This window comes from Panthera uncia, chromosome C2, assembly GCF_023721935.1.
Source record: "Panthera uncia isolate 11264 chromosome C2, Puncia_PCG_1.0, whole genome shotgun sequence".
In the NCBI taxonomy this organism is placed as follows: domain Eukaryota; kingdom Metazoa; phylum Chordata; class Mammalia; order Carnivora; family Felidae; genus Panthera; species Panthera uncia.
In genome coordinates this window covers 8,423,705-8,436,724 of record NC_064810.1, presented here as the reverse complement: position 1 = coordinate 8,436,724, position 13,020 = coordinate 8,423,705, and the positions used below count along the sequence as shown (strand labels likewise).

General features: G+C 45.2%; 1 protein-coding gene across 1 annotated transcript in view; it reads left to right on the top strand.

Annotated features, from left to right (window-relative positions):
* Positions 1-13,020, top strand: part of SIM2 (SIM bHLH transcription factor 2) — a 51,296-nt gene that overhangs the window by 10,886 nt on the left and 27,390 nt on the right. Inside the window, exons 3-5 of the mRNA XM_049629138.1 lie at positions 1,756-1,845; positions 9,236-9,344; positions 12,659-12,744. Coding sequence (XP_049485095.1) covers positions 1,756-1,845; positions 9,236-9,344; positions 12,659-12,744 — 285 coding nt within the window. The remainder of the gene's footprint in view (positions 1-1,755; positions 1,846-9,235; positions 9,345-12,658; positions 12,745-13,020) is intronic.

Genomic DNA, 13,020 nt, shown 5'->3' with positions numbered 1-13,020 from the left:
CTCTGAGGAAGAGAGGATCCCGAGAATATTTGAAACCTGAAGCTTTTATAGCATAAAGCAAACGTTGTGGCAGCCTGGGCTGGGAAATGGCGCTCTTGGAGTCTTTCCCGCGCCCTGTGCCTACCCCTTCGCCCGCTTCCAGCACCGTGCGTGGTATTTTGCTTGTTTGATACTCCTACATGGTATAAGTGAACACTAACACCAGGAACAACTCCCGTGGAAACCTGGCGGGCAAAGTCAGCTCGCCTCGGTTCCTCCGATGTGCGTTTCTTTAATGCCGGAATGCTGTGTGCATGGGCATGTTTGCAGTTAATATACATTCAAGAGAAGTCGGTAATCTGAAGCTGCGAAGGTATATCCAACGTTTTCCATTAAGGATATTATTTTTTTAGCTACTGCTGGCAACTTTCAGAATTTAATTACGATGATTTTTCTTTCTCTTTTACTCACATGGCTGACTATCAGATACCGTTTCAATAAATGTATCTCTTCAATGATTTTGGAGCTAAGCACGAGGGCGCAGATGTGCCAAAACGTTTATAACTTTAGAAATTGCGGTGTGTTTTATATTTTTGAAACGGAATTTAGTTGGGAGAATATGTTGTAGCTGAGTTCAGAACGAGAAAGTAAGGCTTATAATCAAGATGTTGATTTCAACCTAAGCATAGGTTAGGGCGATGATAGTTGAGTTGGCAAAGAATTTTTATAGTAAAACTGTACTTGAGACAACAGAATGTAAGGATATCTTTTAAGTTTCACTTCTACTACGTTCTTTTTAGGCCCCCCTCCAAAGAGGGGGCAGATTTAGCAAAACCGAAGGTAATCTGGTTTCAATTACATGCTGTAAAAATAGAATTTGTGGCCAGAAATTAATTTGGAATATTTTTTATGGGGGCAGCATTGTGGGTTGTATGGATCTTTCACCAACTTTATTGCTTTTCTTTGGTTCTGGATCTAAAATATGAACGGGTAAATAAAATGCAGTTTCCTTTTTCAAAAATAATTTAGTCTTTTTATCCTTGCCACATATAAATATAATCATTACCTTTTTATTTGTCTTAATTAGCTCTTAAAATTTTACTTTATTTTTTTGAGGGCTAGCCAACCTAGGCAATATCATTTAGGTAGTTTTAATTTTTCAGAAATTGATACTTTTTCTCCTTGGATTTTGCAAAGGTTATTTGATCTCTTGCAAATTCTAAGTAGTTAATTCTGTAGACATAGTCTGTTAAAATCACCGGGTATTTTATTTTCAGGGGAGTGGTAGTGTTCGGAATTTATTATTCAAATGGTACTTAGGGGTAACTAGAAAATTGTGGCAAATAAAGCATATGTCCTCGCGGTATAAAGGACTGCCAATTATGACATAAAATGGTCTATATAGTGGTAGGTTTCCCCCTAAGTACCATAGAAGTCCAGATTTGTGCTAAGTGCTAAAATAACCCTAAACAATAAAGCTACTGCATTTAAACTGAGCATGTTAGGAGTTCTCAAATGTTTTGCATGATTTTTGTGATGTGGCTGTAAGATCGTTTTTAAAGTGCTTTAAAAGCATTTGAGAGCCTGGTCCCGGGAATTGCACCGTGAGCGTTGTAACCTACAGTCCTTCTTATGGCCCTGCACTCCATTTTGCATTGAACAAATATGTATTGATGATAATATTTTATATGTTCCTCCATTCCAGTGATGGCACAATTATTTGATTTAACTCTGATGTAGAACTGTCACCTCTTACTCTGGCACTTTCTTTTACAGACTTTGGACGGATTTGTTTTCGTGGTAGCATCTGATGGCAAAATCATGTATATATCGGAAACAGCTTCTGTACATTTAGGCTTGTCACAGGTAGGTATTCCCTAATTTCATGTACAACCAAAATACAGAACTAAGTGTTGGCGGACCTTGACAGTCTTGTCCAACTTGAAAATGATTCTGTTCAAGCGTCTGCTTCTGTGTATGAAATAATCCGAAATTGCAAAATCATCTTCTTAGGCCATCCCGCAGGGCTCTTCGTGTTACATTTTGAAGGTTTTACTTTCTTTTTCCTTTGGGATTAATGACCAGTAGATCTTTGCAACAGTCAGCTTTGTTCTGAGATTCTGTCTGATAGCCTGGACTCTGCTTCTGCAGTAACACTCTGCCACTAACAAGAGCTTTACAAAGGGAGATTTTTCAGTCCACGCTTGCTGGTCGGCACGTGGTATTGTGAGTTGCCATGAAAGCAAGAGGGAAACTGATGTCGAACATGGATTTTATGCAGACTGTGCTTTGGGGAGAGAGAAGGGGGGGGGTGTAGATTTATGAGTGTTCACATGGAATTCAGGGTAATTTTTCCTGAGTTTTTCCAGTTCAGTGGTCGTTTCAGTAAAGCATTTTATATGCTTGTGATAGAAACTCATAAAACTCAGTTTACTACTGTTTTGCTCAGCAAGGTCCTGTTTTCTTTAGAACATTTAAATATTACCGATTTTTCTGCAACTGTCTTCTAAAAGGGGGTGCATCCCATAAAGGAAAGAGGTGCACACAGCTTTATCTATTTGCGTCAAGCCAAGGGTTTGGGGGAGAATTCGGCTGCTGTCTGGGCTCCTCCCAGTGGGGGGAGGGGAGGAGTCTAACTGATGGTTGCCGTTCACATTTCTGATTTAATAAGCGTGGATAGTGGTTCCAAAAGTCACACTTTTTATACCTATAGAGACTAAATGTTTCTTTACATTGTGAACTATCAGAGTGCTTGTGTCCATCACAACTGAAGACACACTAGAATTAATTAGATACAGGAAATGGGCTCCCAGGAGGCAGATGAATAATCTGTATTGCACCAGCCCCCTCTGTAGTTACGCCAAAATAAAACATGCCAATTAACGTGGCTGGAGTTTTTTCATTGAAAAACAAAATTACCAATTTGGAAACCTGCATCTGGTGTATTCCTTTTCTTTTTTCTGCCGATGCATTTTTAAAATTTGCTATTTGTTTACAATCTTCTCTTCCACGCCCAAGGAGGGGGTGGTGTCTGTGCAAAGCATTTCTTATGCAAAGTCCTTTAAAGAGAATCTCATATTAAGATTATTTAGTGTTTCCTTTTCTCTTCCTCTTCTCTTCCTTTACGAAACCAGGTCTCCCAGATAAGATTTGCTAAGGCTTGGCTCTTACACTTATGTGACTGATGGTAGTAGTATACTTGTGGAAGAGGAAATACTGTTGGGAACATGATTTTTACTATTTATATATTTTCCAAGGTATTATACTCTGAGTTTCTATCTTGCCCTATTTAGAATTATTTAAGGCCCTTTAGTTATAACCATCCTGGTTTCTAGTCCTAATTTGATATGTGGCTGAATGATTTGGAGTAGATTACTTGACTTTTTCCTCATAATTTATCAAATCTTTGGTTAGTCTTATCATAATGTCACAAAAAAGACAAAACAGTTCACATTCTTTAAAAAGGACTGCACATTGGGGCACCCGGGTGGCTCAGTCAGTTAAGCGTCCGACTTCAGCTCAGGTCATGATCTCACAGTCTGTGAGTTCGAGCCCCACATCGGACTCTGTGCTGACGGCTTAGAGCCTGGAGCCTGTTTCGGATGCTGTGTCTCCCTCTCTCTCTGTCCCTCCCCTGCTCGTGCTCTGTCTCTCTCTGTCTCAAAAATGAACAAAAACGTTAAAAAAATTAAAAAAAAAAAGGACTGCACAAAGATAAAACAGGTAAAGTCACTAGTATCAAATACTAAAGTCAGATCTGAGTTCCCTAGCAGTCAAAGCAAAAAGGGAAACGTATAGTTATATGGTTTCATTGTCTTGATAGAGCAGGTACTTAACCTCCCTGAACCATAACTTAAATAAGAAAATAATGCCTGCTCTACCTCTGTTTCAGGGCTGTGGTAAGAAATATATCAAAGTGCCCATTTTATGTGACTTATAAACCATAGGGAGCTACACAAAAGCCGGGTGTCCCCACGGTTTCATTGGAACTGTACCTCAAGTAGCACAAAAGTTGTTTCAAATAGTGTCCTTTGGTGGGCACATACTAGGACTGCTTAGTCATGTGACAAGGCCTGGCACATGAGAAGGCCCTGTGCGCACACCAGGATGGTCTGGTTCACGCAGGCTGCTCAGTCTAGTATGATATTCTCTCTCTCTGTCATTTTTCTCTCTTTATGTGGGAAATGAAATTAATTGTCCATGAACACAATGATTAAGAATGACCAAAATATTGGATAGGTGACCAGTGTGCCTCCTCTTCACGATGAATGCTACAAAAGGAAATCCAAACAGAATAATTTAGGCAGAATTAAAATTATATTTCCCTTTGGTCACAATGCAGAGAGAAACCTTGGTGCCATAATTTTGGAAGGGCAGGGAGTTATACATGATCACTTTTCAAGAATGTTGTAGAGATGCCTTTTGTTTATTATGTTGCTGGCCGGGAGAAGTGTCAGTTTAAAAAAAAGATAAACGGTGTAGAGCGACTGAATTTTTTTTTTTTTTTCTTGATCTCTTGGTGGGACTGCCTCAGCATCAGCCTCCAGCTACAAAAACACTTTAATGCAGACGTGAGCCCTCGTTCGTGTCTGGGGAGTGTTCCATGCTGAACTGTTTAAATAAGCAACAACGAACCGTTCCCACAAATCTGCCTCCTGCTCACGATTAACTCTGCAGAAGGAACTCTAGGCAGAATCACAATGTGTATTTTTTTCTGTCTTCTTTACTTAAATAGTAAAATGAAGTATTGAATAGGATGTCAAACGCCCAACTTCTCCTTTAAAAAAATTTTTTTGCACCTTTTAGATTATTTTTATTAGTAGCAAAAAGTCAGGCAAGGATGTCAACATGAAAACTTTATTAAAATAGTTTTAAGGATCTTTTTTTTAATCATCGGAGGTGAAGGGGCACCAGGGTGGCGCGGTCGGTTAAGCGTCCGACTTCAGCCAGGTCACGATCTCGCGGTCCGTGAGTTCGAGCCCCGCGTCAGGCTCTGGGCTGATGGCTCGGAGCCTGGAGCCTGTTTCCGATTCTGTGTCTCCCTCTCTCTCTGCCCCTCCCCAGTTCATGCTCTGTCTCTCTCTGTCCCAAAAATAAATAAAAAACGTTGAAAAAAAAAAAATAATCATCGGAGGTGAAAATGTTAAAATTCTATCCAGTAAGCAGAGTAACCCTTCAGACAGATTTTCTGATGAATAACGATAGTGGTAATAGCTTATATTTACATAGCGTCCTTCTGTGTTCCAAGAACTTTCAGTTACTTTCGATGACATCTCATTAAGTAACCACATCTTTCACATTAATTCAGGGTTAAACTCTGTGTTAGCAGCTCCTAGGGAACATAAGCTCCTAGGTTTGTCATAATTGTGTGATAATTCACGGCAAAGTGGTGGTGGTGTTTTTTTTTCAAATCTGCACTACCTAAATAACTATCTCAATTATCTATTTTGGAGGGTATAAAAATGATTCTTTATGTGTGATAAGCCCATCCTAATTCAAAGCGTTTTATTGAGCTTTCTTTAAACGAGTGTTAGAGTAAGAAATCTGGCAGAGTTTACTATTTTTGTTTTTAAATTAGGAGACACAGTGACCCTTGCTGTCAGACTTTCTTACCAGAAAGTGACAGAGACAACCACAAAGTACAAGTAAGTCTTCTCAGCTCACCGTCCAAGTGTTGGGAAACAGAGTCAGGCTTCAGGCTTGAAAATTCCATTCGGTCTATGCACACGCAAAGGATACGTAATAATTCATATAGTCACGTTTATATCTATTTGGAGGGGTAGAGTTGGGGAAGCATTCTTTATCCACACAGGTTTATTAGATGATTAGTTCCATGGTTTTTTGGTTGGTGTGATTAACTTATTTATATTTGAAAAAGGAAAAAAGCCCTGTAAAACCTGCTGTGTGTTTCCTCAGACACTTTTAAGTATCCCTGTGGTTTAGATTTCCTCACCAAAGTTGCATGTATTATATAACATCTAGGTAACTAATGTAAATTTTCAAGCAACTATAGGTATGTGTGAAATGGCCATTTATGAGACATATAAAGGAAAATGTAATATTTGAGATTGTGGCCGGAACCACAACCGTAAAAATAGCCACGGCATTGTTTGGGGCCATAGACCTAATCCTTTCACTTTTGAAATAAAGAGAAAGGACAGCGTTTTATGTTTGTTGACATAACTTGAACCCTGAAACCCAAACCATCTTATTTTAAAATGCTTAATTTACCATAGTCAGCAAAACGCCCAAAGCAGAGTAATGCGCATTTCCAGAGCACTGGGTGACTTTCCCCTTCTGACCCAGAATATATCCATTTAGTGCTGTATTTATCATATGTAGTTTTCTTGGCAGGAAGGAAAGGTATTCAGCAAAACATAAAAACGCTCTTAGTAGGAAAGCAATTCATTTTGTAGTTAGCAGGGTTTTACAAATACTAAAATATCACATTGAGGGTCTGTTTTAATAAGGTTGATGTATGAGACCTGGGGAGTTTTATAGCGACAACTATAATTTTTTTTTTTTTTTGTGAGGTAGCCACATTTCTTTCAACCATTCAAAAGCACGAGTAGATATGTAAATACAGGAAACACCATGTCAACCATAATTTTGAGTCAAGGTCAGCACTGTTTTATCATTCCAAAATTTGTTCTCTAAAAACATTTCCGTTATTTGAAGACCATTTTACTTCCTGGACAGCCTTAGAGTTTATAATTGACCCAAGTATTCAGCAAATCAAGCCTCTTCATTCACGGACCTTCTCTGTTCTTTTTCCAAACGCATATGGCGAGAATGGGATCTTTGAAAACAGATGAAGCTACTTTAGGATTAAAACGCAAATCGAATCCCTATAAGCAGAGATGCAAATCTTTCTGCAAGTTTATAAATATGTTTCAAAAGACATGAGTTACTGGGACGTCCGGCTGGCTCAGTCACAAGAGCACGTGACTCTTGATCTTGGGGTTGTGAGTTCGAGCCCCACGCTGGGTGTAGAGATTACTTAAAATAAATAGTTAAATTTTTAAAATAAAATAAAAATAAAAAGACGTGTTGTTTTTTTCCTAAGTAAGAGCAAACTAGAATACTTCTTTTTTCCCTCAAAAACATGCCTAAGGGAAAAATGATGGACCAACACAAAAATAATTCTCATTATTTTTTTCATTTTAAAAACAAGCTGTAGAAATTGTAAATCAATTTAAAAAAAAAATAGCTGCCTTACTTATTAGCCTCTGTCCCTCTCCACCTGAGAGAGCTTCACAAGGAGCCCCCACTGCTGTCCTCAGGGAAGAAGAGATTGTCCCGTCCCACGTGGCTGACTTAACATCTGCTGGTTTATCGAAATTTTTTTAAGGATGAACAGAAACGACTTGAAAGAAGAATGTTTTGCTTTTATTCCTTATAGTTTGGAGTGAAATTACATAATAACTTTTGTCACAGGCAAATCCCCTTTCGGTCATTAGCAAAGTGCGGGTTTGGGAGGCGAGTGTCCAGGAGGGAGGCAGGGAGGCTCTCTGTAATGGGACTCCCTCCGTGGCTCTGTTGGCACAATATTGGAAAGAAACATTCCAGGAATAATGCAGAAAACAGAACTGCGAAAGCCGTTTTAGAGACAAGATTCCTTGGCGGGCCAGAAACATAATTTGTTCTGCATAAAATGGCAGCTCATACGTCTTAAGACATTGGAAGAGCTGGCTCAGAGGACGGGGTAAATTACTTCACCTCTCCATGGCCGCGTGGTCCCAAGTAAAGAGCTCGTGGCCTTGATGCTAATTTGAAACAGTGGCTCCCAGGAGAACTTGTCCATTAAATTGCCTGGCTGCCTCCGTCCTGCTGCGTGAGGTGGCACGGTCAGAGCTGCCCCTTTACAGAAGATCGTGTCGTCTCTGCTCTGCTCGAGACCAGTGAGCCTCCCAACAAAACATGTGGTTCACAACACGCTTAAAAATAACAAGGGGGTGGTTAGGGACAGAGCACTCACAAGCCTGCCTTTGCTCTTTTAGCTTGCCCTCCTCTCCCCGTGGGGCAGAGCTAAGAGAGTTCATCAGACCTGCCCAAGGTTCTCTGCCTCCCGAGGGCATTTTCTCGCTGGCTTTCAGTTTCTTCCACCCTGGGCCTGGGGGCTCTTCCTGGCCATGGTGGAACAGCCATCAGTGCCCTGGGCCCCTGATTAATTCCGGATGCACTGACACAGCCCTCATCTATACTGGTGTACCTCTAATATAGGATCCACCCGGCACTGCTCAGAAGGCCGTTGTGATGGTCAGAGTTTCTGGAACATTCTGTACCACTGCCCATCTTAGGATGGGGTAAGGGGGTCCAGGCCTTGAGACTCTAATATCCCCTATCATGGCACTTATGCTTGGGGGGAACAGTGGGAAAGTTCTCGTTTGGGCATCGAATCACCAGGGACCTCTGTGGATAGGTCATAATGATGCTATTTCCTAGAGACCCCCATCCCTGCAAGGCAGGGTCCTGGCCAACATCCACATGGCCTCTAGGCCTGCCGTCTTGTCCTCTGCAGGGTGTGCCTGGAAGTAGGTGGTGCCCAAGTGCTGGGGTCGCACCCCCCGCCCCCCGGGGAAATAACCAGCCTGTCACATGGCTGTCTGGAGCGGGCCCAAACCTTCCCGCAGGTCCCGCAGCCTCCCCGCCACACCCGTGGGCGGGAGCCATCGGGCAACACAGTCATCCCAGACTCGGAAGGCCAGGGACACGTTTCCAGCCACGTGAAAGAGGCCCGGCGGTGCCTGAGGGGCACAGCTCAGAGCTGATGGAGAAATGAACTGGAACCCCTGTGGCTCCCACTTGCTCAGCCTCTGAGAGGGCAGACTTGGCTCTCGCAGGGACGATAGTCTGGACTTAGCAGCTGGTGTCCCAGCTGGCCAGTCCCCTCAGGCAGCATGGGAGTGCGGGGGGAAGGGCAAGGCCCTAGCTCCAGTCTGTTTTAAGCTGTCTCCTGTATAAAGGACACTGCCTGGGCCATGGGGGTCACCCACCTCCATGACACCTTTTCATCCTTCACTTCCCAGTTCCTCCTGCTCAGAACTGTCTTGGCTTTGACCCCAATCGCCATGTGGGAGGCGGTTCAGAGCGCTGCTTGATGAAAGCCACACGTTTCTGCATGGGGACACGGTGTGGGTTGCAAGGAGAGGTCGGACCCCTGTCCCTGGTGGTGCCTACCTACGGTGCACCTTCCCCTTCCTCCACCCAGGCAACCCCGAGGGGATTTCTGACCCTTCCCTTCCCTCTGTGGCAGGTGGAGCTCACAGGCAACAGTATTTACGAGTACATCCATCCTTCCGACCACGACGAGATGACAGCTGTCCTCGCGGCCCACCAGCCCCTCCACCATCACCTGCTACAAGGTATTTCCTCCGGATGAAAAGAAACCAGAATGAAAACCAGAAAGAGCGCTCTCTCTCTCTCGCTCTCGCTCTCGCTCTCGCTCTCGCTCTCGATGTGACCTGAGGGTTTTGCTCCCTGTGTTGCCAAGGGGTGGGGGGAGCATGACTGGGGCCGCCCAGCAGGGCCTCTCCAGAAAACACACAGCACGGGGCATTTGCTTTTATGCCTCTGTCCTTTGAAGCCACACTATGGATCTCATTTCTCATGCCAGAGACCACGTGAGGTGCTGTAGGAGGTAAAGAAACATGGTCAGAGGCTTCTCCCCTAAAGTGCTCTTGGTTTAGAGTTCCAGGGACACAACCTAGACCTGGGCTTCTTCACCAGAGGGCCCCCAGATGGAACTCAGGGGGTCTGTGAAACTGCCTGGGAAGAATGACATCTTTATTCTGTCTGGCTGAATTCCGCTTTTCCTTTGCGTATAGACTGTAGACTGTCCCCTTCCTCTCACTAGTACCCACGGCTTTGCCCACAACGAGAATCACATGTGTTTGTTTCACTTTCCAGTGTTCTTGCAGGTACTTAAACATATCACTGGGGCTCATTGCTACTTCAGAATTTCAAGAGTTATGAGCCTGCCACTGGGTCTTGTTATCTCACGTGTTAATAAACCAGCACATTTATAACCATATCACCACTTGTTTTAATATTTTGGTAACTGTTTTCAACACAGCTGGTTCCATTTGTGATCTCATATATTTTATCTTCGACACTTAAAAACGTTATTCTGGGTAGAGATGCCATGGCACGAATCAGTCAAGAAGCCCTTGTCCAGGCGGAGGCAGGTGCACCTCCCCAGCCTGTCTCCGTGTGGGGGGCAGGTTCCTCCACCCGGCAGTCCCATCATTTAACACCTATTGACTGGGTTCTATGGTCATAAGCACCGTGTTAGGACATGATGTGGCTTGACTATTCAGTGAAGGGTGAGGAGCACATCATTACACAAGTGACTTCCTAAGTTGTAATTGCAGTGCATGCTGGGAAGACAGAGGAACTTATTCGGGGGGCCCTGGGCTTGTAACTCCGTCTGACAGTCCAATGAGACCAACCAGCATGTTGATCGATAGGTCTCTTGTCTGCTCTGGACTATAGTATCCCAACTTGGCCAGACGTCCCCAGTAGAACAAAATGCGAAAGGAGAAACGGTGAAGCAGGGTGAGAATGGGGTCGCCAGCCAGAGAAAAGCTCGAGTTCCACTCTTACTGCTTCCTCCTGGGGAGGCTGTTCTAGGCTAGAAAGAGAGACTCTGGAAGAGCCCACTCAGTTTTATTTTATTTAAAACATTTTTATAAATGTGTTATTTATTTTTGAGAGAGAGAGAGAGAGAGAGACAAAGCACGAGCAGGGGAGGGGCAGAGAGAGACACACACACACAAACACAGAATACAAAGCACTCTCCAGGCTCTGAGCTGTCAGCACAGAGCCCAATGCAGGGCTCGAACTCACAAACTGTGAGATCATGACCTGAGCTGAAGTCGGAAGCTTAGCTGATGCCCCCGAGCCCACTCAGTTGTAAAACTACCTGCAGATTCAACTCTGTGCACCACCCCCCCCGCCCCCCACCGGCATGTTCTAGCCCCAGAACTAGTCGCTGTAAGCCTCACTTTTCCTTATGAGGGAGAGAGATTGCTGTCCTGGTTTCTGAGATGGCAGCTTGCTTTTAGCCATGGTCTGTGACTCTTAACTCCTTGCAAATGGTCTGGCTGCATAAATGCACACAAATAAGGCCCTGAAGAAGTAATTTCTAACAAAATGAGGGCTGGGGGGGAATGTACCTGAATCTCATTCTTTCACTGTGGGGCTGTTTAAAGCTGGAAGAGGCGGTGGGAGTCTTCGAGAACTCCCTAAGAATATTGGGTTGTTATGGTTCTAGAAAGTTCCACAGTGTGTTAATTACATGGGCCTGGGCGCTTTCTCACTAGCTCTGGTTTCACATCATCCTTCTGTGTCATAGCCTTAAAAGGGTGTTTGTAAAATGACAGCACATGAGTCTTGGGAATATCATGAGACCCTTTCAATCCCAGTCTCTGTGGGGTTCGTGTCTCAGGTACAGCAACAACACAAGAGAAGCACAGAGGTCTAAGAGAGATGGGGTTGCCCCCAGATTCATTTCCACCCAAGTGTGCAAAGCCTGAGGTTCACAGGCGCTCAGACCTCTCCCTGGCTTCTTATCCAGAGTTGTTTTTGTGCGTCTGAACTTGCCCCATCATGTCATGGTCATTGTATTGTTGGCTTTCTCCAAAGCTCCATGGTTAATTAGCGGGTGAAGTTTTTTTAGACCTCAGTGCTTGGCTGGATATGGTGCAGACAGGCAGCCACGTTACAGGGAAGCCTTATGTCTCACAGACCATAGCCTGCTTGCAGAGGAATTGTGGGTAAATATGGCCACCCCTCCAAACAGGGGGAAGGGAGGAGCCTCATAGGCGATGGCTGGGAGCCTTGCCTCTACTCCTAAGGGTAACCTTTCTTTAAAAATTAATCTATTAACTGCCACCAAATAACTCTATTTAGCGTGGAGTGACCTCACCCTTACCCGGGGCATGGACACATCATTCCAGAGAACTGGCATCTGCTCACTAAAGCAGATTTAGTTTCCTTTGAGGACTCACTTGCATTTGCACTAGTGAGGTCAGAGACTGGTGGGTGAGGCCTTTGGCCCTGCCAGAGAAAGACCGAATGGGGAGGGTAAGAGCCCTGAGAAAGGAGGGGGCTAGGTATGAGGGCAAAGGCTTTGATCTGGCTGAGGGGGTTCCGCATTCCAAGGCAGTCCCGGGCAATGTCAGGGCCCTGTGGCTGTCTCCCTCTGCTGGGGAAAGAGCTGTACCTGTGAGCCCTTACTCAGTGTCCTTTACCCTGAGGGAAGCCAGATGCTTCTGGGCCTTCCTGGCCAACCCAGGCATCCACCCCAGGACTAGCCAAGGCGATTCTTTTGGTGCCAGGCCTCTCTGTGCCTGCCAGGAGGGGACCATGGGCATGCCGAGGGGGGCTGGGCCCACTGCGCTTACAGTCCTCACCTTGGCCCCAGGTGGCTGTTTCCTGAGCTCTTGCTGTGGCCGCGTTTCCAGCTGCCTGCTTCTGGAGCAGGACTGGGGCCAGTCTCCCCACCCCACCCAGGTCCCCGCCCCAGGCAGAAGCTCCCTGGGTCAGGGTCGGGGCACTCTGGGATGGGGCTTCCGGCTGCCCCATCTGGTCCTGAGCGTCGACTGATATTATTGGGACAAAATCGGGGGAAGCATCGTGGAACAGTTGGCCCATCTAACCTCACTCCTGCTTTCAGAGTACGAGATAGAGAGGTCCTTCTTTCTGCGAATGAAGTGTGTTTTGGCGAAAAGAAACGCGGGCCTGACGTGCAGCGGATACAAGGTGCGAGGAGCCTCATGTCGGGGGAGGGAAGGAGGAGGGGGCAGAGGAGGGTCTGAAGGAGGGGGCAGAGGAGGGTCTGAAGGAGGGGGCAGAGGAGGGTCTGAAGGAGGGGGCAGAGGAGGGTCTGAAGGAGGGGGCAGAGGGTCTTAAAGAGGGGGCAGAGGAGGGTCTTAAGGAGGGAGCAGAGGAGGGTCTGAAGGAGGGGGCAGAGGAGGGTCTGAAGGAGGGAGCAGAGGAGTGTCTGAAGGAGGGGGCAGAGGAGGGTCTGAAGGAGGG